The 25,064-nt window shown below is 37.4% G+C and overlaps 1 protein-coding gene and 1 long non-coding RNA gene across 4 annotated transcripts in view; one reads left to right on the plus strand and one right to left on the minus strand.

Annotated features, from left to right (window-relative positions):
* LOC125247205 (interferon-induced GTP-binding protein Mx3-like) lies at positions 1 to 12,855 on the plus strand. Its single transcript, XM_048158435.1, has 13 exons — positions 1 to 190; positions 1,655 to 1,777; positions 1,894 to 2,004; positions 3,926 to 4,080; positions 8,241 to 8,379; positions 8,496 to 8,694; positions 10,037 to 10,115; positions 10,209 to 10,331; positions 11,037 to 11,169; positions 11,291 to 11,434; positions 11,569 to 11,645; positions 11,754 to 11,963; positions 12,042 to 12,855. The coding sequence occupies exons 1-13, from the start codon at positions 1 to 3 to the stop codon at positions 12,270 to 12,272; spliced, it is 1,914 nt and encodes a 637-aa protein (XP_048014392.1). The 3' UTR covers positions 12,273 to 12,855.
* Positions 9,090 to 25,064, minus strand: part of LOC125247207 — a 19,642-nt gene continuing 3,667 nt past the window's right edge. The window contains exons 3-4 of one of the 3 annotated variants that reach the window (XR_007180037.1): positions 19,279 to 19,366; positions 15,875 to 19,111 (exon numbers count right to left, since the gene is read on the minus strand). This is a non-coding gene — a long non-coding RNA (uncharacterized LOC125247207). Of the gene's footprint in view, positions 10,389 to 15,874; positions 19,367 to 25,064 lie in introns of those variants that run through there. The other 2 variants (XR_007180039.1, XR_007180038.1) reach the window with 2 other exon arrangements.

Raw genomic sequence — 25,064 nt, forward strand, 5'->3', positions numbered from 1 at the left:
ATGAAGGGAGAAGTTCACAGTCATTTAGAGGAGAGCATTCGTCCTTACATTGATCTGATAGACACTCTGCGGTCAGTTGGCATTCAGAAGGACTTGGCATTACCGACTATTGCAGTGATCGGAGACCAGAGTTCTGGAAAAAGCTCTGTGTTGGAAGCGCTTTCTGGAGTTGCATTACCAAGAGGAAGCGGTGAGGACTCTGGTTTTTACTCTTCTTTGCGATTGGATATTCATATACACTACCCATTTGTAGGTAGCCCACACCCTTCAGTGTTGCTCTATTGTACTTCCCACCTGAAATGTTGACACAAGGTATGAAACAATAAATTCAAGTTGGTTATGCCAAAGTCTGATTATAAAGGCCCGTTGACACCATGAACCATAACTATAAAGATAACTAAAATTATTACTATATTAGCGTCCGCACCAGTGGACAACATTGTTTCATTTATTCTAAGCTTGCTGCAGTAATGTCTCTGCCACTTTAAATGCTCAAGCTCTTAAAGCAGGATGGATTCTGATTGGCTGTCAATGTTTTTATAGTTTGTCAGCTAGAAAAAAAAAAAATCCATTCTGAATTGGTTACAATGATATATATTCTCTGTCTGTGCAATAATCGTTGTGATAGTTGATAATAGTTGTGTTAGTTGATAGATGATAGCTGTGGTTTGGACTCTGCTATTCATTTACATACAATTTTTTTTTAGAGCAGTACCTTTATCATTATCGTCCATGGTGTGAATGGGCCTTAAAGGAACACTCCACTTTTTTTGAAAATAGGCTCATTTCCAACTCCCCTAGAGTTAAACAGTTGAGTTTTACTGTTTTTGAATCCAATCAGCCGATCTCCGGGTCTGGTGATACCACTTTTAGCATAGCTTAGCATAGTTCATTGAATCTGATTATACTGTTAGCATCTCTCTCAAAAATGACCAAAGAGTTTCAATATTTTTCTTATTTAAAACTTGACTCTTCTGTAGTTACATCGTGTACTAAGACCGACGAAAAATTAAAAACTAGACTCTCATTCCGGCGTAATAATCAAGGAACTTTGCTGCCGTACCATGGGTGCAGCAGGCACAATGATATTACGCAGTGCCTGTGACCTCCTGCTTGCACAGGGAGCGTGCCTTGCAACCATAGAGACATTTATGAGAGACGCTGCGTAATATCATTGCGCCTGCTGCACCCATGGTACGGCAGCAAAGTTCCTTGATTATTACGCCGGAATGAGAGTATAGTTCCTAGCCATATCGGCCTAGAAAAACTTTTCGTTTTCTGTCAGTCTTAGTACATGATGTAACTACAGAAGTTTTAAATAGGAAAAATATTGAAACTCTTTGGTCATTTTTTTGAGCGAGATGCTAACTGTCTAATCAGATTCAATAAATTATGCTAAGCTATGCTAAAAGTGGTACGGTCAGACCCGGAGATCAGCTGAATGGATTCGAAAACAGTACAACTCAACTGTTTAACTCTATAGGAGTTGGAAAATGAGCCTATTTTTTAAAAAAAGTGGAGTGTTCCTTTAATAATTAAAGAATGATTACTTTTGTCAGCACATGCACTGTTTTTTTTGTATATATTATAATCTTGTCACATAATATTCCAATGTCAGTTTACTTGGTTGTTAACTGAACTGTGTTTGCTGTAGGAATTGTCACCAGATGTCCACTAGAGCTGAGGCTGAAGAAGGTAACAGGTGGAGTCAAGTGGAAGGCTGTTCTATCCTACCGTAAGAGGAGAATTGAATTTGTGGATTCTTCACTTGTTGCAGGTTCATAAACTGCTTGCATTCTCTGTGTTCTTAACTTGATGTTTTTTTGTTTGTTTTTTGCAACTGGCTTAAAATGATCAATCTTACAACTGGATTTAAATTATGAAATTTTGCAGGTCCTATTAAAGCCAGCAAACTGGCAAGTGGAAAGGTTGCAAATTTAACTCATGATGAGAAGAAATTTGAATTTGGAGATCCTTCTTTAGTTGAAGAACATGTTGAAGCAGGTTAGTACATTTTCTTATCAAAGTTACTGGAACATAATATAGAATTCAAATTCTCAAGCTGAAGTCACAATTAGTAAATAAATATAAAAAAAAATTTGTTTTGTGTTAAAAAATTGATGGCTTATAGTCTTGGATGCTGATTCAATCAATTTAATTCATTCCAGTTCACCATATCACTGCACAGAACTCATATGGTGTCTCATTTCAGAAAAGTAACCATTATAAACTTAAACCGTTATTCCTAGTCAAATGTAAATTGTTGTAATTTCTTCATGACTGTAGTGGTCAGTGTACTGAAATGAAGCAGCCTCATTGACATATGTGGCCGACAAATGCGCCCTCTGGAGGATGCAGCCTTCGAAATGAGAGAGCTAGAGAGGATCAGTTTTGTTGCATATATAGCAACATTCTGTTATATGAAGGGCTATAGGATAAGATAGAATATTATAGAATAAAAGCAAAACAGCGAGCAAAGTCAAAATGGTACAGACAAGTCATTTCAATCAGTGGCCATCTTTGAAACGTCTCTTGGGCATGCAATGCAGCTTCGATCCCATGGGGAAACATCAAATTCTCCAAAACTACAATTAAATGTCATATTTGAAATCAGCAATGAAATCTGACAACAACTGTCTTATAAATTTTGTTTCTAAATGCTCGAATCATGACAAAATACTGAATGTGCATTGCACTTTCTCCCATTCATAGTCAAAGGAGTGCACCGTCTTTCTGTATTTTAAAGTCTTTGATGTCATATATGATTCATTGCACTTGAATTGATTCATATTGTCGTTAGCATGTTGCTAAGCTAACAGTGAGAAATACCAAAGACTATAGAATAACACAAGATGCGTCAGTCATATTATCATGGATTTTCATGACATTCATGACAGTTTGGTAAGTTTCAAATGATTTTTAAACAGCAAGGACAAAACTGGCAGCCCTTCATCAGTGTCCAGATTTACTCACTCGTTTTCATTCACTCCATCAAGTGAACTGTATTAGTGAGCTAATGTTGGGAATAGTAAATGAGGTGGATATAGGGGGCGATTTCAGATTCAGCCATAATGCTGCATGTTCCAAGACACTTCAGTGGGCCTTTAAAGCTGTCATGAATTGAGAAATCCACTTTTTCTTTGAGCTTTGATATTTAAGGTCATCATACTATAAGAATATCCTGTAAGTTTCAGAACTGAAAACTTCCTTGATAGTCCAATAAAAGCTTTTATTGACTTCTTTGGTAAATCAATCACATTTCGGTGCAGGCTTTGTTGTTTTTTACGATATGGACTCGACAATATGTGGCAACATGTACTGTAACTGTGTTAATTCCAATGCCTGATCAGTAAATCAAACCAGTGACTAAATGGTCAACTTCACATTGTTTCTCTTAGTAGGATGAAAATAATCTGTTATTTAAAATGTGATTAAATTATATATAGAAAGCAATCAAAGAACGCTCCCTTTACAATCGCTGGAGCTGTCAATCAAACATCGCGAGTTTATCAGTGACTTAGTTCTGGACTTGCGCCAAAACTCCCAGTTTATTCAACAAATCTCTTAGTTACATCGCGTTTGCACTGTAAGTTATGATGAAAGCATTCATTAGTGTGCAGAAATTGAGTTGCAATGATGAGATCACTGCTAATAGAACTGAGTTTTATTTATCGACACAAGTCATGTTTAATGTGAGAGTATGTCTGCTATAGCTTCTTTACAATGGCTTATTTTGGCAGTCGATTGACAGCATTTTTTGAACTGGTTGAATCATTCCAACTTCTTTAGAGGAGGGCCATTTGTGTCAATGAATTTGCTAAAAAGGAAGCTTCACTCTAAGACGAATCGGTGTCATTATTCACGCTGCTTTAAAGGACATATTTTTTCTTACAACATAGTTAATTTTGCAGTGTGTGTGTTACAGCCCAGAATGAACTGGCAGGAAAAGGGGTAGGAATATGTGATGAGCTCATCACTTTAGAGGTCATGTCACCAGATGTGTGTGACCTCACACTGATCGATCTACCTGGAATTGCCCGAGTCCCAATAAAAGGACAACCAGAGGATATTGGAAACCAGGTGAGCAGTATAATTCAACTTTACATGCCACACACTCAAAAAAAATGTTTTTTTTTTTGATGCTGTTCACTTTATTTAAACAACTTATTTTGATTCAACACCATTGTATTAGGTTTCTGGTTCAAATTTAATTGCTTCATGTTAAATTTACTTGAAACGATTACTTTTTAACTTGATGTTTTCATATTAAAATAACATGTTTCAATCAAGTAAATTCAACCAGGACTCAAACAGGACTTTCAATTTCCATCATGCTTTGCAAATGGGCTGATCTGGGAGAGTAAATGTTGAAATAAAGTGTTATTTTAAGCAGTTTTTAGCAACATGGAGAGACAATGGAGAGACATTTTAAATGTTTACTGTTCTATTATGTTGGTATTTAAAAGTTTCTGTTATGTTAATAGTTTTGGTTACCATTGTGGTGAAGTGTAGAACATGTGCTTGGGTTGAGGACCTGCTAACAACAGTTAAAGTTGTTTCAATAATACAAACGACTATTTTGGGCATGCCATAAATGGAATAAAATCATCTTCTGGCTAACACCCAACAATAAAAACATGGCGCCCAACACCCAACATGGCGAAACAAGATGGCGCCGCGCATGGCAGCCACAGTGCTTAGCTCTTCAGTGTTTGTTCTGTTTTTGTTAGTTTTTCCTGTTTTCTGTTTTTCAAACACCATCAGTTTTACCAGGGATGAACTGCTGAACATTCGGCAGTACACACCACAAAATCTTTTACCGGATTTCGATTATTCAGACGTTTTGTTGAATGTTGTAGTCGGCGGAGCGGCAGCGCTGTTTAGACGCTTCAGGACGCGCAGACGGGGAAAGCGCGCCGGCGCCCTCGTGAAGCTCAGACAGCGCGGATTAAGAACGCCGCTGCCTAGCATCCATCTGGCGAATCTCCGCTCTCTGCCCAACAAAACGGACGAACTCCTTCTGCTCTCCCGGACAAATAAAGATTTCTCGAACTCGGCTGCTCTGTGCTTCACGGAAACCTGGCTGAACGACGCCATTCCGGACAGCGTGTTAAGTCTGCCGGGCTTTCAGCTGTTTAGATCAGATCGCGACGCAGAATCAACGGGGAAATCGCGCGGCGGCGGGACGTGCTTTTACATCAACGAAAGGTGGTGTTCAGATGTAACGGTGTTAAAGAAGATGTGCTGTCCAGATCTTGAAACACTCTTCATTAACTGCAAACCGTTCTATTCGCCGCGGGAGTTTTGCTCGTTCATTCTGGTGAGCGTCTACATTCCTCCGCAAGCGCACGTGAGCTCGGCTTTACAGATACTTGCTGATATGATCACAGAGAGCGAGCAACAACACCCGGACTCTGTTCTTATCATTCTCGGGGACTTTAATAAAGCGGTTCTCTCACGTGAACTTCCAAAATACAGACAGCATGTTACTTGTCCCACCAGAGACAGTAATACACTGGATCACTGTTACACAGCAATAAAGGATGCATATCACTCTGTCCCACGGGCAGCTTTGGGGCTCTCTGATCACTGTCTAGTTCATCTCATACCAACCTACAGGCAGAAACTGAAATCAGCTAAACCTGTAGCAAAGACTGTAAAGAGATGGACCACCGAAACAGAGCGGGCTTTACAAGCCTGTTTCGAATGGACTGATTGGAGTGTTTTTGAAGCTGCTGCCACCGATCTGGACGAGCTCACAGAGACTGTTACATCATATATCAGTTTCTGTGAGGATCTGTGCATTCCTACAAAGACTCATTTATCTTACAACAACGACAAACCCTGGTTCACTGCAAAACTCAGCCAGCTCCGTCAGGCCAAAGAAGATGCTCGCAGAAAAGGGGACAGAGTCTTGTACAAACAGGCCAAATACACACTGGAAAAGGAGATCAGAGTGGCAAAGAGGAATTATTCTGATAAACTTCGGAATCAGTTCTCTTCTAATGACACAGCTTCAGTGTGGAAAGGTCTGAAAGTTATCACCAACTACAAGACACCATCCCCCAGCTCTGTGGAGAATCAACAACTGGCAGACGATCTGAATGGGTTTTATTGCAGGTTTGAAAAATCACCATTCACACCTCCATCAACCCCCCTCTCCCCCACACCTGCAATTCAGTTCAGTGAAGATGACGTGCGCCAGGTCTTCAGAAAGAACAAGAGAAGAAAGGCACCAGGCCCAGACAGCGTTTCACCAGCCTGTCTGAAAACCTGCGCTGACCAGCTGGCCCCCATCTTCACACAGATCTTCAACAGATCACTGGAGCTGTGCGAAGTCCCCTCATGCTTCAAACGCTCCACCATCATCCCCGTCCCAAAGAAACCCAAAATTACTGGACTAAATGACTACAGACCTGTGGCTCTAACGTCTGTGGCCATGAAGTCATTTGAAAGACTGGTTCTGGCTTTTCTGAAGGACATCACTGGACCCTTACTGGACCCCCTGCAGTTTGCTTACCGAGCAAACAGGTCTGTGGATGATGCAGTCAATATGGGACTGCATTATGTTCTCCAGCATCTGGACAGACCAGGGACTTATGTGAGGATCCTGTTTGTGGACTTCAGCTCTGCTTTTAACACCATCGTCCCATCACTCCTCCAGCCTAAACTAACTCAGCTCTCCGTGCCCACCTCTGTCTGTCAGTGGATCACCAGCTTCCTGACAGACAGGCAGCAGCTAGTGAGGCTGGGAAAATTCTCATCCAGCACCCTCACCATCAGCACCGGCGCCCCTCAGGGCTGTGTTCTCTCCCCACTGCTCTTCTCCCTGTACACCAACGACTGCACCTCAAAAGACCCCTCTGTCAAGCTCCTGAAGTTTGCGGATGACACCACACTGATCGGCCTCATCCAGGACGGTGACGAGTCTGCTTACAGACTGGAGGTTGAACAGCTGGCTGTCTGGTGCAGTCTTAACAACCTGGAGCTCAACACGCTCAAGACAGTGGAGATGACCGTGGACTTCAGGAGAAACCCCCCTGCTCTCCCCCCACTCACCATCATGAACAGCACTGTGGCAGCAGTGGAGTCATTCAGGTTCCTGGGCACCACCATCTCCCAGGACCTGAAGTGGGACAACCACATCGAGTCCATTGTGAAAAAGGCCCAGCAGAGGTTGTACTTCCTTCGCCAGCTGAGGAAGTTCAACCTACCACAGGAGCTGCTGAAACAGTTCTACTCTGCCATCATCGAATCCATCCTCTGCACTTCAATTACCGTCTGGTTCAGCTCAGCTACCAAATCTGACCTCAGAAGACTACAGAGGGTAGTCCGGTCTGCTGAGCGAATCATTGGCACAACCCTCCCCACTCTCCAAGAACTGTACTTATCCAGAGTGAGAAAAAGGGCAAAGAAGATCACTCTGGACCCCTCACATCCAGCACACTCCCTCTTTGAACTGTTGCCATCCGGTCGACGCTACAGAGCCCTGAGCACCAGAACGACCAGACACAGGAACAGTTTCTTCCCTCAAGCAATCCATCTCATGAACACTTGACAAACACGGAACACATAACACTATTACACATTATTTACTTAAAACACTTATTTATATCTCAATTTGCACACATAATTGTACATACAATTGTCTATAATATATATTGTCTTTTGCTTTTTTTGCACTTTGTCTATCTTGTAAATTTGTATATTATTATTTTATTCTTTTTATTATGTGTCTTGTCTTGTCGCTGTTACTCTGTTGCACTGTGGAGCTTCTGTCACTAAAACAAATTCCTAGTATGTGTAAACAACATACCTGGCAATAAAGCTCTTTCTGATTTCTGATTCTGATTCTGATTCTGATTCTAAAAGTCTTTACAGAGTGAAGATTTTGTAAAAGTCATGAATATTGTTCTTGAATGCATTCAATAAATAAACTAATCAATTAAATTGGATTACTTGTTTTAATTTCTTAAAACAATTTGATATTAATTTTAGGATAATTAAACTTTGGACAAAATTAAGAATGTTAACCTGATTCAACTAAATGGCACTGAGTTAACCTTATGTAATAAATTTAAGTTAACTGAAATAAATAATTTTAATTAAATGCAACATAACCAAGTTACATGGAACCTGTTGACATAAAAAAAATTAAGTAAATCCAATGTACCATTTTTTTGAGTGCATTCTGTAACAAAGAGTGCACTCTTTTAAAACTATGTCTTCATGTCTTGCAGATCAAACGTCTGATTATGAAATTTATTGAGAAGCCAGAGACTATAAACCTGGTAGTGGTCCCTTGTAACACTGACATTGCAACAACAGAAGCATTAAAAATGGCACAAGAAGTAGATCCTGAGGGCAAAAGAACTGTCGGTAATGAAGCAATGATCCACACAATATCTAATATCTCCCCAAATATATTTGAGGACTTGAGGACTTCAAATCATCAAATGCACTTTTTACATAATAAAAATTTTTCATTCTCACAGCCATTTTGACCAAGCCAGACCTCATAGACAAGGCAACAGAGAGGAACATCGTGGACATTGTCCACAACAAAGTGATTCCTCTCCGCAAAGGTTACGTCATGGTGAAGTGTAGAGGACAACAGCAGATCGATGAGAACATTCCTCTGGAGGAGGCGAAACAAATGGAGAGAGATTTCTTCCAAAACCATGACTATTTCAGGTTACAATCTGAGGAGATTATCATTTTAACTTTTTAGCATGTATTCATTTGTGAATTCAAATTTTGATATGTTTTGAGGTAGGTAAAGTAAAAACAAACAAAAAAAAAAATGGTCAGGGTGACAAACGTCCTTATTAAAAGAATGAAGTGAATGAAAAGAAAACCTTAAAGGGTTAGTTCACCCAAAAATGAAAATTCTGTCATTAATTGCTCACCTTTATGTTGTTCCACACAAAACCTTTGTTTATCTTCAGAACACAATTTTTTTTTTTTTTGATGAAATCTGAGAGTTTTCTGTCCCTCCATTGACAGCTACACAACTGACACTTTGACCTTCAAAACATTCATAAAGAAATCATAAAATGAATCCATATGATTCGAGCGGTTTAGTCCAATTTTCTCAATCACTTCATATGATGACAGACTGAATTTAGCCTTATAATCACATATGGATTAGTTGTACAATCTCTTTCTGAAAACTTTTTGAAGCGTCAAAGTGTCAGTTGCGTAGCTGTCTATGGAGGGACAGAAATCTCTCAGATTTCATCAAAAATATCTTCATTTGTGTTCCATGAACGAAAGTCTTACGGGTTTGGAAAGACACGAGGGTGAGTAATTAATAACAGAATTTTAATTTTGCGGTGAACTACTCCTTCACATAGTTTTTTTCACAAAATATTTTGACAAAACTTATATAGCTTATATTTTATATGTTTGTCCACAAAATCATAGGCCATATGGCATACCCAACATGCAAGGAAAAAATTTAATGACCCTTAGAATGCAGACCCTTAAAGAGTTCACCCAAAAAAAAAAAAAAAAAAAAAATTGTTATCACGTACCATCAAATTGTTTCAAAGTTTCTTCCTTCTGTTGAACACAAAAGAAGATATTTTAAAGAATGCTGGCAATGACGGTTTCCATTGACCTTCATAGTAGGAAAACCATACTATGGAGGTCAATGGCTACCGTCAACGGCCTAGTTACCAACATAAAATATCTTATATTGTATTCCACAGAAGAAAGAAAATCATGCATGTTTGGAACAACATGAGGGTAAGTGATGACAAAAGTTTCATTTTGGGGTGAACTATCCCTTTAAGACAAGGTTAGTTCAGATTGTAAAATGTCATGTGGTATAACTCCCCGAAAACCTAATGATATTTATTATTAATTCATAAATTTAATGAATAATTCATATTTGAAAAAAACGTTTTATTAATGTAAAATTGTGATGTTCACTTTGTCCATTTTGATTTTTCATTCTGTTTATCAGGCTACAGTAGGCTATATGATCTAAAGTAAATCCCATCTAAACTATGTGCCTTCTCTTTTTCTACAGATGCCTCTTGAATGAGAATAAAGCGACTATTAAATGTCTTGCTGTCAAGCTGACTCAGAATCTTGTTGATCATATCAAAGTAAGTTTGTAAATGTCTCAACCTAAAAGTCATGAATTTGGTGGTGGTTTGTCAGAGACTATAACCAAATTGTGTCTCACCTGTCTTTGTCAGAAATCACTGCCACAGCTCAATGAGCAGATTAAAAATCTGTTGTGGGATGTGAGGAATGAGCTCAAGGAGTGTGAGACTGGACCACCAGAAGATCTTAAGGGAGCCAAACTGTTCCTCATTGAAGTAGGATCTCAAGTCGTCACATCTTCATTATGATTAGCGGTCCAAGCTGCTGTAACCCTATGTACCAAAACATTTCTTAATATGCATTTTGTGATAAAGACAGATCCTTTTGTCCATAAAATTAGCTGCCCCTTAAAAGAGAAATAAACCTATGGAGCCCCTAAATGGACCTTTGCAAAAATAAAAAAAATATACAGACTTTCATGTGTGCACAAGAAACATATTGCATGCTCAAGAACAACAAGAAAACAAGAGCATGATGGATGTCCATGAATTACTAGAGATCTATTTTAAACTTGGACTTCAATACAAAGACATTGTTTGCATTCTTGCATTTTGACACAGAAGCCTGTTCCGACTAAAAGAATACTCAAGTATTGACGTTATCGTATTTATTCAGCATCAACTCCAAACATTAGGCCAGCTCCATGGATACAGGTGGATGCATGCAAAGTGTAAAGAAAACAGATTGCATATCAGAAAAAAACTTGTTTGTTTAATTTTGAGCTCGCAAGATCCTGGTGGTGTAGAATTCAGGAAAGCCCGATATCTCCATCGACGCAACTATTTTGCAAAAGGACCAAATTAGCACCAGAAAATGTTCTCTGTTCAGATAATGCCTCTTTTACTCCTTAAGAAGATTTGCTTTTGCTGTCTAATGATAGTGTAACAGACTCATAAAACAAATTTTATTTTTTCTCACAGACCATAAAAAGATTCAGTGATCAAATCACCTCCTTATCATCAGGGGAACTGATGAGTGAGGAAAATTTGTATGTCCAGCTTCGGGCTGAATTCAAGAAGTGGAGTGATCATCTTAACAATACAAAGACATCCTGTCAGTATATTTCCAAACATGCTACAACTTTAAATTTACTGTTGTTTTTCCTTAGAGTTCTGATGAAAATGAAAAAAAAGTCATTTAATTTCATAAGAAATCTATTTTGTTTCCTAACAAGTTAGCAATACAAAAGAGTTGAGCCAGAATAACAGAGGGAGGGAACTGGTCGGCTTCAGTAGCTACAGACTGTTTGAGATGATTTTGCAAAAACATGTGGCCAATCTTAAGGAGCCATCCATTGACTTACTCAATACCGTCAAAGGTACCATCACACATCTTTGTTTTTAAAGACTTATTTAGGTTATCTTGGAGAGCCTCCATTATAAAAACAAAAGATTTAGATCACCAACTTAATGACAAATTTCATCTTCTTGACTTTATGTATTTCTTCCAAAGAAATCATCATCTCACAATTCATTGATGTGGTGAGTCGGTGTTTCCGGAACTACCCTGTCCTTCAAAACCTTACTAAGGTAAATAATGCTCTTAATTGGTGACAAAGCTTGTCCAGTTTTTATCCAGTTAAAACAAGTTCTCTTTCCTCTGTACTTTATCATTTGACTTTTCCATTTTACACATAGGACAAAATTAACAACATTCAGTTAAACCAGCAAGAAAAGACAAAGAAGAGGATCAAAGAGCAGTTTGAAATGGAAAACATGATCTACACTCAAGATCCCATCTACTTTAAGATCTTGAATGAGATTACAAAAGAGACATTTTCAGAAGATCAGTTACCAATCTTTGACAAAAAGTGCAAGTACAGTAATATGCTGGAGGCATATTATGAGGTAGATCTTAGTTTTCATTAACTAATTACAGTGCAGTGCTCGTGGTGTGGAACTTAGTATCTCACTGTTTCCTTTCAGATTGTGGTGCAGCGGATGGCTGACCAACTGCCCATGATGATCTCTTTTTTCATGCTGAAGGAGACTGCTCAGCTCCTGTATACTGACATGTTGAGTTTACTGGAAAAGCCAGATGTGCGTGATCTCCTGTTTGAGGACTCTGATGTCAGCATAAGGCGCAATGACCTACGAGCGCGCCTGAAACGTTTGAGTACTGCTCAGGAAGCAATTAGCACTTTTTGTACTGACTAGAGGATATTATCTGAAAATACATATAATACACTGTAAAAAAAATAAATAAAAAAAAGGCAGCTGTGGTTGCCAGTATTTTACTGTAAAAAATACAGTAGCAAACTTTTATGGTTTTACGGAGCTTAAATTTATGCTAAAAACATGTTAATCTTATGATGTTTTATAAGCTCACTTTCACTTAAATTTTATTAAAACAAGACAACATAAAGTTCACCAGTGATCTCAAACCCTTTATAGTGCTGCATACATTCAACATCAATAGCTTATTTGCAATCACATGGTTCTGATGATGCGCAAAATTCAGATGGAGGGCAGGAAGTAAAGAAACTATAGAAAAAAAAAATACAGAAAAAAGGTAAAAATTGCGAGACACAAATTTGTAGAATCACAAATTTACAGAATCACAATGTTTGAACTGCAAGATATATAGTTGCTATTTTGAAAAATCTGTATTGCGAATAAGAATTTTTGCAATTACCTTAACATCAATTATAAAGAAGTTCATTTTTGAATAGCATAGTTCATTCTGTTGCTTTTGTCTTATGCCTTGTATGAACAGCACCTGAAAATGTTCTCTGTTCAGATAATGCCTCTTTTACCTCCTCAGAAGATTTGCTTTTGTCTAATGATAGTGTAACAGGCTTATGAAACTAATTTTATTTTTTCTCACAGACCATAAAAAGATTCACTAACCAAATCAACTCCTTATCAACAGGGGAAATGATGAGTGAAGGAAAAACTAATTATGTGGTTCTGATGTGAAAATTCAGCTGGAAGGCAGGAAGTAAAGAAACAGAATGGAAGACCTAGAGGAAAGTACGTATTGTAGCGGTTTAGACACTATTTCAAAAGATAGATATAAGCAAAAAAAATCACTAAATATGTTGGACGTGATCCTTATGTTATGAAGAGGAGCGATTTTTCTACTGAATTGAAAACTTGTGAAGCTGCCATCACACCTTATTGAGTTCTAGTCTGGTTTGTTTATATCGCGCTGCTTTTCTGCTAGTGTGTTTAGGGCAGTAATTTTGATTTTGTCACGATTGTGAAAAATGTCTCCATTGTAGGTCATTCATGCTGAATCTGAATTCAGGGGGGAAAAAAAATGGACGCTGTAATGCCTTTTCTACATGTAAAAACAAGGGAGGCAGGTTGAGGAGGTGACAGGAAAACGCTTTATATCAAATCTAATAATGTCACTGATTGAACCCACTGCCTATCACTCAATAAAAATAGAGTGTTTTGAAAGTTTTGTATTTTGTTCAGTTGAATAATTAACATTTGCGAGTATAACTCTCACTGGGCTTGTGAATGAGCATAACTTGCACACAGCCACTTCAAAACTGTTCACAAGCTTCTATGGGATTTATTTTGGTTGTCATTTGTTGAAATAAATACAAAAAAAAAAATACATCTGCATCACTACATTGTACAGACATTACATGCCAAACACCTCTGATGTTTGATTTATCTAAACAACACGTATAGCTCTTAAGACAATGCATAGCCTATATGTCACGTAAGCACAGAGACAAGAGAGTAAGATCCAAGTGCAGCTTTAATGGGGTAATCCAATAAACATAATCCAGGCAGGCGAGGGTCAAAGTCCACAGAACAGTCCATACAAAATAAAGCAAACACAGGTGACATAAAATGTAACCACGATAACAAAAGCAGAAACAAACCAAGTATAAGTAGACAGACACTGATGAGCAAATACAAAACAGCTGGGTGCAATGAAACAGGATAATGAGTCCGGGAAGTTTGTTATGGGAAATGCAGTCCAAGGGGTGAAAACAAGAGTCTGGGTAGGAGTGCCCTCTAGTGGCCGATTAGGGCACTCTCACTAGTAATCATGACATTATAAAAATTCAGTCTAGCTTTGGAGTCATTCTCTCTATTGATATGAACATTAAAGTCTCCACTCAATAATTTTATCAAATCTAGTAATGCCAAATGAAATCAACATGGTTAGGAACCACTGAAGTAGGAGACAAAGTAATCATTTATTTCTAACAAAAAACATTTCAATAACTCAAAAAAGCACCAAACAGGTAAGAATAAACAATCCCAGCAATAACTCACAAAAGCTAAATGGTAAGAAACAATGAAAGAATAAAAAAACGTAAATGATGTCTCTTACTGAAATATGTAGCCTAGTATAAATTGATTCATTGCACATCTTCGATGTTTTCATCCTCTGCTTACAGCATCCGATGCTTACATTACTCTATGGCTATTTTTACCACAACACAACTTGGAATATAATATACATCGATGTCACATTGTGCAGCTTTTGGTTGTAATTTTCAGTCGATGAGCCACAAGAGAAGCGATTTAAGTCTTTACTGCTTTACTAGTGATAAGAAGAGGAGAAAAGAATGGGAAGTTGTGAAGAATGTGGCACTGGAGACGGATATAAATCCGATCACTCAAACCACTTCAGGAGGTGGTCTGGGACGCATTCCAGTCAAAACTGAACATGGTCTAAATGCATCTGGTTGTTGAAACCACATATGTAAATTTAATTCCTCCAAAAAATACTAAAAAAATAAACGTGTGAGAGCGTGTTATAGGTTAAATAATGTTATAGCCAGATATGACAGTGCTACTGTAGCACGCATCGCCGCAGATGAGCAGCTGATTAGCAGGCGCGCATAGTCTGGCTATCACCAGACCAAGCTCAATTTAAAATTGAACATTGGTCTGGGGAGTTTGCTATGTATTTCCTACTGCATAAGAGGCGTGATCAACGAGCATTAGTCACGCAATTGGATAGTCCTTCAACCAATCAGATCAACGATCCGGGTGACGTACTTTGCAGAGCGATGCGAAAACTCCAGACAGGTTTACCGTGTGTCTCAATCAGCTCCCTAGTTCAGTAGTCAGGGCACTGATCAGGGAATCAGCCACATTCACTTTCATGATATACTGATTCACGACCTAGGGAACTAGGGAGCTGATTGAGACGCAGGTTTAGTTTGTATTGGTTTGTAGCATTGATCCGCGGTTTGCAGAAGCAGCAATGGCATAGAGCGATTTTTGCAGGTTGTGCAAAAAAAACATGAAAGTGATCGGTATTTACACCCACTCGAGTGAATTGTTTGCTAACTAAAGAAGTCATTCAGCATCGTCCAGAGGTTAAAAGGCGACTCTGATACTGTTCTGGTTCAGTGTAAATGAACACGGAATATAGCCGCCCTAAACTACGTCATTGTCATGACAACCAAAAAGAATTCCAGTCAGCTCAGGCGGCGCGAGATTCAAGAAGCAGGGAGACGAAACATATAGAGCAAATAATAAAAATATTGTCTACCATCAAGGGGCATTGAAGTAAAAGAGTCCTGTACTCACATCGTGAAGCAAACCACCAAAATAACAGCAGAGAATCGTTGTGTGTAATCTTCCTATGAAGAGACTGTTGGATCAACGCTCTGCTACATTTCTCTCAGATAAGGTAAATGCTTAACACAAATTGGCGTCACTGTGATTGTGCATTGTTATTTTGGAGAGACGGGTAGATCAAATAGAGTTTGAAAGCTGCTTGCCGTCGCTTCTCTATCGTCATCGTGTTATACCCGCCAATAGCGAGCAAGGTGGATAAGCCAGTCTGTGATTGGTTCCCGCAAAAGTGTAACAGCGCAGCAGAAATGAATGTACGGGTTTCCAGACTGAGTTGCCGAGCAAAATCAAATCGCCGGCAGATCAGGCTGGGTTTACCCAGACTAAGGCGCGCACACAATCATCTTCATTAAAGGTAATGAAACTGAATGATCTTACCAGGAGGACTGTTGCCATGCTCTCTCTGATTGCGGTCTTGATTTTGAAATTAGCTGATAATCAATAAAATGCAGCTCATTTGTTGCTTTTGGTGACGTGAACTCCATGATATCTGCATATAGCGTGGGAATTGAAGATCAGATATATTTGCGGAGACACATTTATGTGGCCAAGTGTAAATGCAATCGTTTTTATAAATCAGATATTCGATCAGAGAAATGAAGTGACCAGGTGTATATGTTCTCTCCACTTTAGCCCTGATGCCTTTGGTAAAAATAGCCATAGAGTAATATTTGTAGCTGACAGAGTGCAACCATTTGACGTCATCGACACAGAACGCAAACAAAATGGCGCTCCATTGTACAAATATGTTATGGATTTTTTTAAATAACGTAAAATTTTCATGGGTTTTCTACTACATATTTCAGTAAGAGACATCATTTACGTTATATTTTACTCTCATGTCTGCATGCAGTTCATGGAAATACATCCTCCATTCATGTCACATTACAGTACTCAATAAAGCATTTCCATGGACAAAACGCACCACGGATGGCACAGAGTGAGCATCTTTGGGAAAAGTGCATGAGCCAAACTGTACAAAACATATCAAAATGTCATAAGCGCTTCAAACTAAGTTATAAGGATACAGTTTAAGTGGCTTGCCCTGTCAGGTGCTTTGACAGATGTGGGTGTAACATGGAGTTATTACATTATGCTTAGTGTAGAGATATGGTTAAATATCGCCCCCTAGTGGACGAGGGGGAGTTGTCGGAAAGAATAAAAAGTGTATCACATCACGTTGGTTTGACCTGGCTTACTTCAGCACACAATAACGACAAAATAGCCATCCTAACACAACATGGTGTCAGAAGTTTGCATGAGAATGGCATAGGAGGACTGAGAGAGCCCTTTTGCCAAGAGTGGTAATATAAGAAATCAAGCTTTTTGTTGTGAAATTTGACAGACAAGTGATCGCTCGACACGTGCAGAGGAGTGAAGAACTACGCAGGAGAAAATGGATCGGTTTCAGGTACCGTCACCGCAAAAGTTTCTCAAAACCAGAGGAATGGCCAAAATGGAGTAAAAGATTTGAAAGATTTAGAGTTGCATCTGGACTTGAATTACAACCAGAAGAGAACCAAGTGAATGCCCTAGTGTATACAATGGGTGATGAGGCGGAGGACATCCTTACATCATTGTGTCTCACTTCAGAACAGCTCAGTGAGTATAATACTGTCATGGAGCGTCTGAATGAACATTTTGTAGTACGAAGAAATGTAATATTTGAACGTGCAAAGTTTAATATGAGACAACAGGAAGCAGGAGAGTCTGCAGATAATTTCATCACAGCACTACATTGCCTAGGTGAGCATTGCGGCTATGGAGAATTATACAGTGAAATGATTCTGGACAGATTAGTGGTTGGACTGAGAGATAAAAGATTGTCAGACCAACTTCAGATGGATCCTGAACTCACTTTAGAGAAGGCTGTCACACATGTACGCCAAAGCGAGCTGGTAAAGAAACAGCAAGAGGAGCTGAAAGCCAACTTTAAAAGTGATTTAGCAACCAATGTTGACATCGTTCATGCACAGCAACGACCTTACAATAAAGGACGAAGCATGATGCAGAGTAAGAAGCCTGCTAGGATGGCTGAGAAGCAAACTGTGTTGGATAAGTCCATCCCATGTAAGAGGTGTGGGAAAATTCCTTCTCACAGCAAATTTCAGTGCCCAGCAAGACAGGCATACTGCAACCTTTGTAAGAAAAAGGGTCATTATGCAAAAGTTTGCAGATCCAGAGGAATAAGTGAAGTAAACATGACTCGTGATGAACAAGAGGATGACATGGCTTTCTTAGGTACTGTCAGTACAGAGCAGAATGATGCCCCCTGGCTGATAAAACTAAAAGTGATTCTGAGGTTAAAAGTGGACAAGGGAGCAGACGTCACTGTGGTTTCTGAAGAACTGTTCAAGCAGGACAACTTCAGTAAACTGCAGAAAACCTCAAAGATACTGCTGGCACCAGGCCAAGATTCACTGCAGGTCAAGGGTAGGTGCACAGCTAAACTTAGCACGAAATATATAACCACAACCCAAGACATATATGTGATTTCGGGATTGAAAATGGCGCTACTTGGGCGGCCGGCAATCCATGCTTTAGGCATCATAGCGAGAATCGATACAGTGATCCTTGATAGTATGGAGTCAGTGAAAAGACAGTTTCCTGAATTATTCGAGGGTCTGGGAAAACTGCAGGGAGAGTATGAGATATCTCTGAAGCCTGACTCCAAGCCCTATTTGCTGTCAATACCCCACTGGGGAGTTAACGGTAGAGAATAGACCGTTGCTAAAAGGCTGTCGTCTCGTAATTCCAAAGTCACTAGAGAGTGATATCCTGGAGAAACTGCATGTTGCACACCAGGGCATTGCTAAATGTCAAGAGCGTGCTAAGCAATCGGTTTGGTGGCCAGGTCTGAGCGCACAGCTTCAATCAAAGGTGGAGAAATGTGACGTATGTGCAAGCCAAAGAAAAAACTTTAAAAAACATTGATTCCCACTGAATTCCCTAAAAGGCCTTGGTCAAAAGTCGGTGCAGATCTGTTTCAGTGGAAAGAGGATCAATACTTGCTGGTTATCGACTATTTTTCTTGGTTTGTGGAAATAGCAAAATTGTCATCAACAACTGCTACAGGTGTGGTAACACATCTCAAAAATATGTTTGCTCATCACGGAATTCCTACTGAGGTGATGTCTGACAACGGACCACAATTCAATGCGGAATGTTTCAAGAATTTCGCTAAAGAGTGGGGTTTCTCTCATACGACATCCAGTCCCAGATATGCTCATGCCAATGGGGAAGCTGAAAGTGCAGTAAGAACTGTGAAAGATTTACTTGCCAAAGCAGCAGATCCATATCTTGCTCTTATGGAGTATCAGGCAACACCATTAGCTAATGGATATAGTCCTGCAGAACTGCTGATGTGCCAAAAGCTTTGCACAACAATCCCAGTTGTTCCATCAATGTTGAATCCTGGCTGGATGGACTTGGATCGTCTGAAAGCAGAGGAAAAGTTGAAGAGAAAGAAACAAGTTAAACAGTTTAATAATAGACACAGAGCACATGACTCTGACCACAGTTGCATCCAGGTGAGCCAGTATGGATTAGTGACACTAAAGAAAAAGGGACTGTGATTACGAAAGCGGAGACTCCAAGATCTTACCTGGTGGATTCACCTAAAGGTATTCTTCGTCGGAATCAAAGTCACCTAGTGTCAACTCCAGTAGCACTGCCAGTAGCAACATCGAGTCCTAATACAACAGTTGTACTGGTAAACAAATATTCTAGTGTTGTGCCAGACGCTGTGGATTCAGGTAAAGCTCCAGTGCTTCTCAGCACTCCTGAGAAAAGATATCCTTCCAGAGACAGGAGACCACCAAAGTACCTGAAAGACTTTGTGCATAGTTAGCAGGTACTATTGGGAGAACTGAGTGATTCGCTATGGGACAGAAAAAAACCCACAACTTAGTAGAAGGAATGGGCAGTCTACCCCACCCTTCTTAGGTATTAGAAAATAAAAATGCATTGTTCTTTTAAAAGCAAATGGTTAATAAATAAATAAATAAATAATAATCTGTGTTCTATTTGTGCAAATTTGTTGTGTATGGAAATTGTGTGGGGAAAAGAGAGAATTTGTTAAATTGTTATAAATAATGGTTATGGAGATTTTGTTTTATTTTGTGATATATATATATGTCTGATGTGATGTAAAGCACAAATCTCAGAAAGGGGGATGTAGTGATATGGTTAAATATCGCCCCCTAGTGGACGAGGGGGAGTTGTCGGAAAGAATAAAAAGCGTATCACATCACGTCGGTTTGACCTGGCTTACTTCAGCACACAATAACGACAAAATAGCCATCCTAACACAACACTTAGTTATCATAAGTTATGAGTTGCTACTAATGCGACATTTCCAGTGTATAACATTTGTAATATCCTTATCTGTAAATGTATTTCAGTTTTACATAACATTTACATATACGCATTTAGTAGACTTTTTATCCAGAGACTTACAATACAGGAACATAAGCAATTTGCCACAGAGCCGAAAAATACACATAGTAAACAATGAGAGTCTTATTAGAAAGCTAGACTGGGAAACAAGCTAGAGCAGAGGTGAAATGCAGAGAAAAAAACAGCTTGTCCTGAAAGCAAACGAGTCATCTATTTTAACAATAGACATCCTAAAAATGTAATGTTTTATTTTATTTAATGTGTTATTTAGTTCTGCCCTGAATAAGATATTTCGGTAACACTTTTTTTTAACATGATGATCTTAAATGTATTAATTATTAATTTACAGTAAAGTTGCATAAAATGGAAATACTCAATAAAGTAAGCTAACTACATTAATAATAATACATTTATTTTATATAATAATAATACATTTATATAATAATAATACAGTTTCCTCAGATGGATGAATGGTTGGATTCCACAACTGATAAAATAAAACATATATAAGACAATACTACATTTACTGTGGGAGCCATACAATTTTCCGGTGACTTAATTTTAAAAAAAAAACTGTTCTCTTGCGCTTCTGATTTGGCAGTGAAATTTGCTGATTTTGGGTGCGTAATGTGAAGGATTTATGGCAAGCCGTTTTGACTTTTATTCATTCTCAGGATATGAATTCTTGATATCAACAATTCAGTTTTCACTAGTTAAAATGCTAATTCTTGATATCAGGAATTACATTTCCACTAGTAACAATGACAATTTTTGATATCAAGAATTACATTTCCACTAGTAACAAGGTTAATTTTTGATATCAACAATTCAATTTTCACTAGTTAAAATGCTAATTTTTGATATCAAGAATTATTTTCCACTAGTAAAAACTAGAATTCTTGATATCAGCAATTTATATCCTGGGAAAGGCAATAGGCAAGCCGTTTTGACTTTTAATCATTCCCAGGATATGAAATTTTGATATCAACAATTCAGTTTTCACTAGTTAAAATGTTAATTCTTGATATCTGGAATTACATTTCTACTAGTAACAATGACAATTGTTGATATCAACATTTGAATTTCCACTAGTAAAAATGTTAATGCTTGATATCAACAATGATGTCATCACTCGCAGAAATATGTATTCTTGATATCAACATTTGAATTTCACTAGTAAAAACTAGAATTCTTGATATCTGTAACTGTATTTTCACTAGTGAAATGTCACCATAGGCTGCCATTCAAATTCAACTGTTGATATCAAGAATATAGTTCTTACTAGTTGAAATTCCAATTTCACATATCAGAAATACAATTCTTACTAGTAAAAATGCAAATTTTTGATATCAATAATTCATTTGTCACTAGTTGAAATGTCAGTTCTTGATATCAACAATTGAATTGCTACTAGTAACAATGTTCATTTTTGATATCAATAATTTGATTGTCACTAGTGACAATGTTAGTTTCTGATATCATGAATGTGATTGTTACTAGTAAGAAAGCCATTTTACATATCTGAAATTATGTTGATATCAGAAATGCATCTTCAGATATCAAAAATGAACATTTTTACTAGTAGCAATTCAATTGTTGATATCAAGTACTGACATTTCAACTAGTGACAACTGAATTCTTGATATCAAAAATTCGCATTTTTACTAGTAACAATGTAATTATTGATATCAACAAAGAGAGTTGATATCTGAAATTGCTCTTGCAACTAGTGAAAATTCAATTACTGATATCTAGAAACGCAATTTTTACAGGTAAAAATAGCTATGGTAATGAGCTAATGAATATTAATGAGATGTGGTTTTCGCATAATCCTCTGTAAGCCAAAGATGGAGGAAGAACATCCGTCCAGAGAAATGGCTCCTTTATTTTTTCATTTAGTTAATAAAACTTTATAAATTATATTATGGCTTGATTTTTTTTTTTTTTTTTTTTTTTAATTGTTAAAAAAAGTAGTTTCATCCTGTTTGTTTTTATTGGCCACGGGGTCCTTCTGAGAATTAAGGGAAAAAATGAACAAGGCATTCATTTATCATTTATTTTACCATTGACATGAACATAAGAAAAATAACCTCATGTCGTTTTTCATGTTTATTTTTGTCTTCATTACACTGTCTAATGCATCAGTGGACTATTTTTTTATTGTTCCATCCATGACATTTACATATGGCTCTAATACAGAATGTGTCATCATTGTGCCCAAATTCGTGCCGGTGTTTCTCTTTGATTAAAGGCCTGTGCATTGTAAAACAGTGTAATGAAAAGTTATTGACTACTGAACATTTTTACTGTACATTTTGATGTATTATGTACACCGATACCTTCTCATATGGGATAGCCTAATAATGAGCCGAAATATTTGCACTCTCTGTCCAATGGATGCGTAAATATGGCATGATAGCTACACTGTAATGTGCTAATAACTTGTATTATTTTTATTTACAGTAATATGTTATCCATTAACTTGAAGTATAGGGCCACATTGGACAAGATGAATGATAAAGTCTTTTTGAACCTCTTTCCTAGTCCCGTCGGCCATTTTAATGTCACATTAAATATAACACTGGATAACTCGTCTGATAGTCCAGTTGCATAATATATTTGAATGAAATATGCATCTGGAAGGTCTCTCAATTGTAGTGGGTTTGGAGTGGAAGAGACAATGATTTAATAAGAATGTAATCTTGCCCATCGGGTTGTCAGCCTGTTATTATTATTGTTGTTGTCGTTGTTATTGTCGTTTTACTTTATAACTATAATGTTTACTTAAAACCTAACAACGGTAGTATCATAAAATAACTAATGAATGCTTTATTCGTAAACTTTTTTTTCTGTTTTGGTAAAGTGCCTCTACTGTTCCATTACAGAGCTTTTTCCTGCAAAACAATATGGAATAGAATGGAATCGTGTATGTTATGTTAAAAGAGATGAATAAAATGGTCTCTTCCTTTTAAATGTAGGCCTACAGCAATCATGTCTGGAAACTTGACAAATAATATTTTATTGGGGCATGTAAAAGTGAAAAAACAAAGAAAAAAATGATAGAGAAAAGATTAAGGTTAAAAGATTCCTTATCGTATGGCCCCCTCTAGTGGCCAACATTAATATCACAGCCTTAATCTTCCAGGTGAAATGGCTGTTTTGAATTTGATTTTACACTCACCACCAGCATCATAAATTCATAAAACTCAGCATGTGTGGTCATTTATTGTTCTCCATGTTTACATACACATATATACATATGTTTACAGACATGTTTATAAACATGTCTCCATGTTTATAAGTTTGATATACATGTGTTGGTAATGGGCTGTTCGTGCTCATACAGTAATGAAATGACCAAATATTAATTTAGCGCATTCCCAGTGTCCGTAGCTGTATCCCTTCTTGACCTTACCCTAAAATCGGTGTTTTCTGAGTTAGAAAAAAAGTGCCTCAGAGAATTATTTTAAGCATGCAGTTAAGACAATTTGATGCATTCCACATAGGCCTACACAAAAAGTAATTGGCCTAAGATTCATTCTGTTTGCCCTATATAAAAATATCATTATTTTATTTGCGATAACCCGGAAGCCTGTTCTCTTCTTGGACGAGTACAGTTTAAATCTGTGGGAACAGACTGCGAAATGTGAAAATAGCTCTAAGTGAAAATAGCAACAGAATCTATTTACACTAAGTGAAAAAAGCTAAATATTCTATTTGCCCTATAAAAAAGTATTCTCTTTGCAATAAGTGCCCATAGTAGTTAGATGCTATATTTACAGGCTACTTATAAATGGTGTCAGATAATATTTGTACATTAGTGTTGTTGTACATTAAACGGTGCAATAATAACAGACAGGGACATGCAGAGAGTTCCTCAGGGGCAGGGGCTCAAATGTAAAAAAGGGGCAATGTAAAATATATATATATATATATATATATATATATATATATATATATATATATATATATAGGTTATGTTTTTGCAAGAAGGCTGCATTTATTTGATCAAAAATACAGAAAAAACAGTAATATTGTGAAATATTTTTACAGTTAAAATAATGGTTTTCTGTTTTAATACACTTCAAAATATATTGATTTATGTGAAGCAAAACTGAATTTTTTAGCATCATTACTCCAGTCTTCAGTGTCACATGGTCCTTCAGAAATCATTCTAATATGATGATTTATTATCAATGTTACAAACAGTTGTGCTGCTTAATATTTTTTATAACCTGTGATACTTTTTTTCCAAGATTCTTTGATGAATAAAATGTTAGAAAAGAACAGCATAAATTATAGGAATAAATTATATTTAAAAGTATATTAAAATAGAAAACCATCACTGTAAATTGTAATCATCTTTCACTATATTGCTGTTTTTGATCAAATAAATGCAGGAGGAGTTTATTAAGAGACTTTTTTCATAATGCTGCATAATTATCAAAAATGGTAACATAATAAAGTCCTTTCTTTTCATGTCACCATTTCACCAGCCTACACTAATAGGCCTGTAGGTGGCACTTGGGCTTCATTAACTATGATAGTTTCATAAAAGAGTAAATGGTGTATCGACATACATAAATACACTAAATGAATTGAGCGGTATACTTCCATTATTGCGAATTTTGGTGCTGCATGGTGCAGTGCGTTGTAGTTAGTTTACATCCACTTTGTCAACGATGCAGTTTGACTTATAAAATGCACAAACCGCAGAAATTTCTTAAGTTCGTAAGTTCGACACTTTTCGAATATCTTATTTTTATATCTTCATTTTTATTGAAGATAAATGCCTTTCCAATCTGATGGATGGGAAAAGGAAGTAGAGCGAGTTCGGCAAAAGGCGGATTCGAACCTCTGTCAATTTGCGTCAAAACTATTTTTAACGCGCCTTACCTACACTTCGACAAGCCGTTTTGACTTTTATTCATTCCCAGGATATAAATTGTTGATATCAAGAACTTAATCAGGAATTACATTTCCACTAGTAAA

The sequence above is a fragment of the Megalobrama amblycephala genome, linkage group LG15 (assembly GCF_018812025.1).
Source record: "Megalobrama amblycephala isolate DHTTF-2021 linkage group LG15, ASM1881202v1, whole genome shotgun sequence".
Classification (NCBI taxonomy): domain Eukaryota; kingdom Metazoa; phylum Chordata; class Actinopteri; order Cypriniformes; family Xenocyprididae; genus Megalobrama; species Megalobrama amblycephala.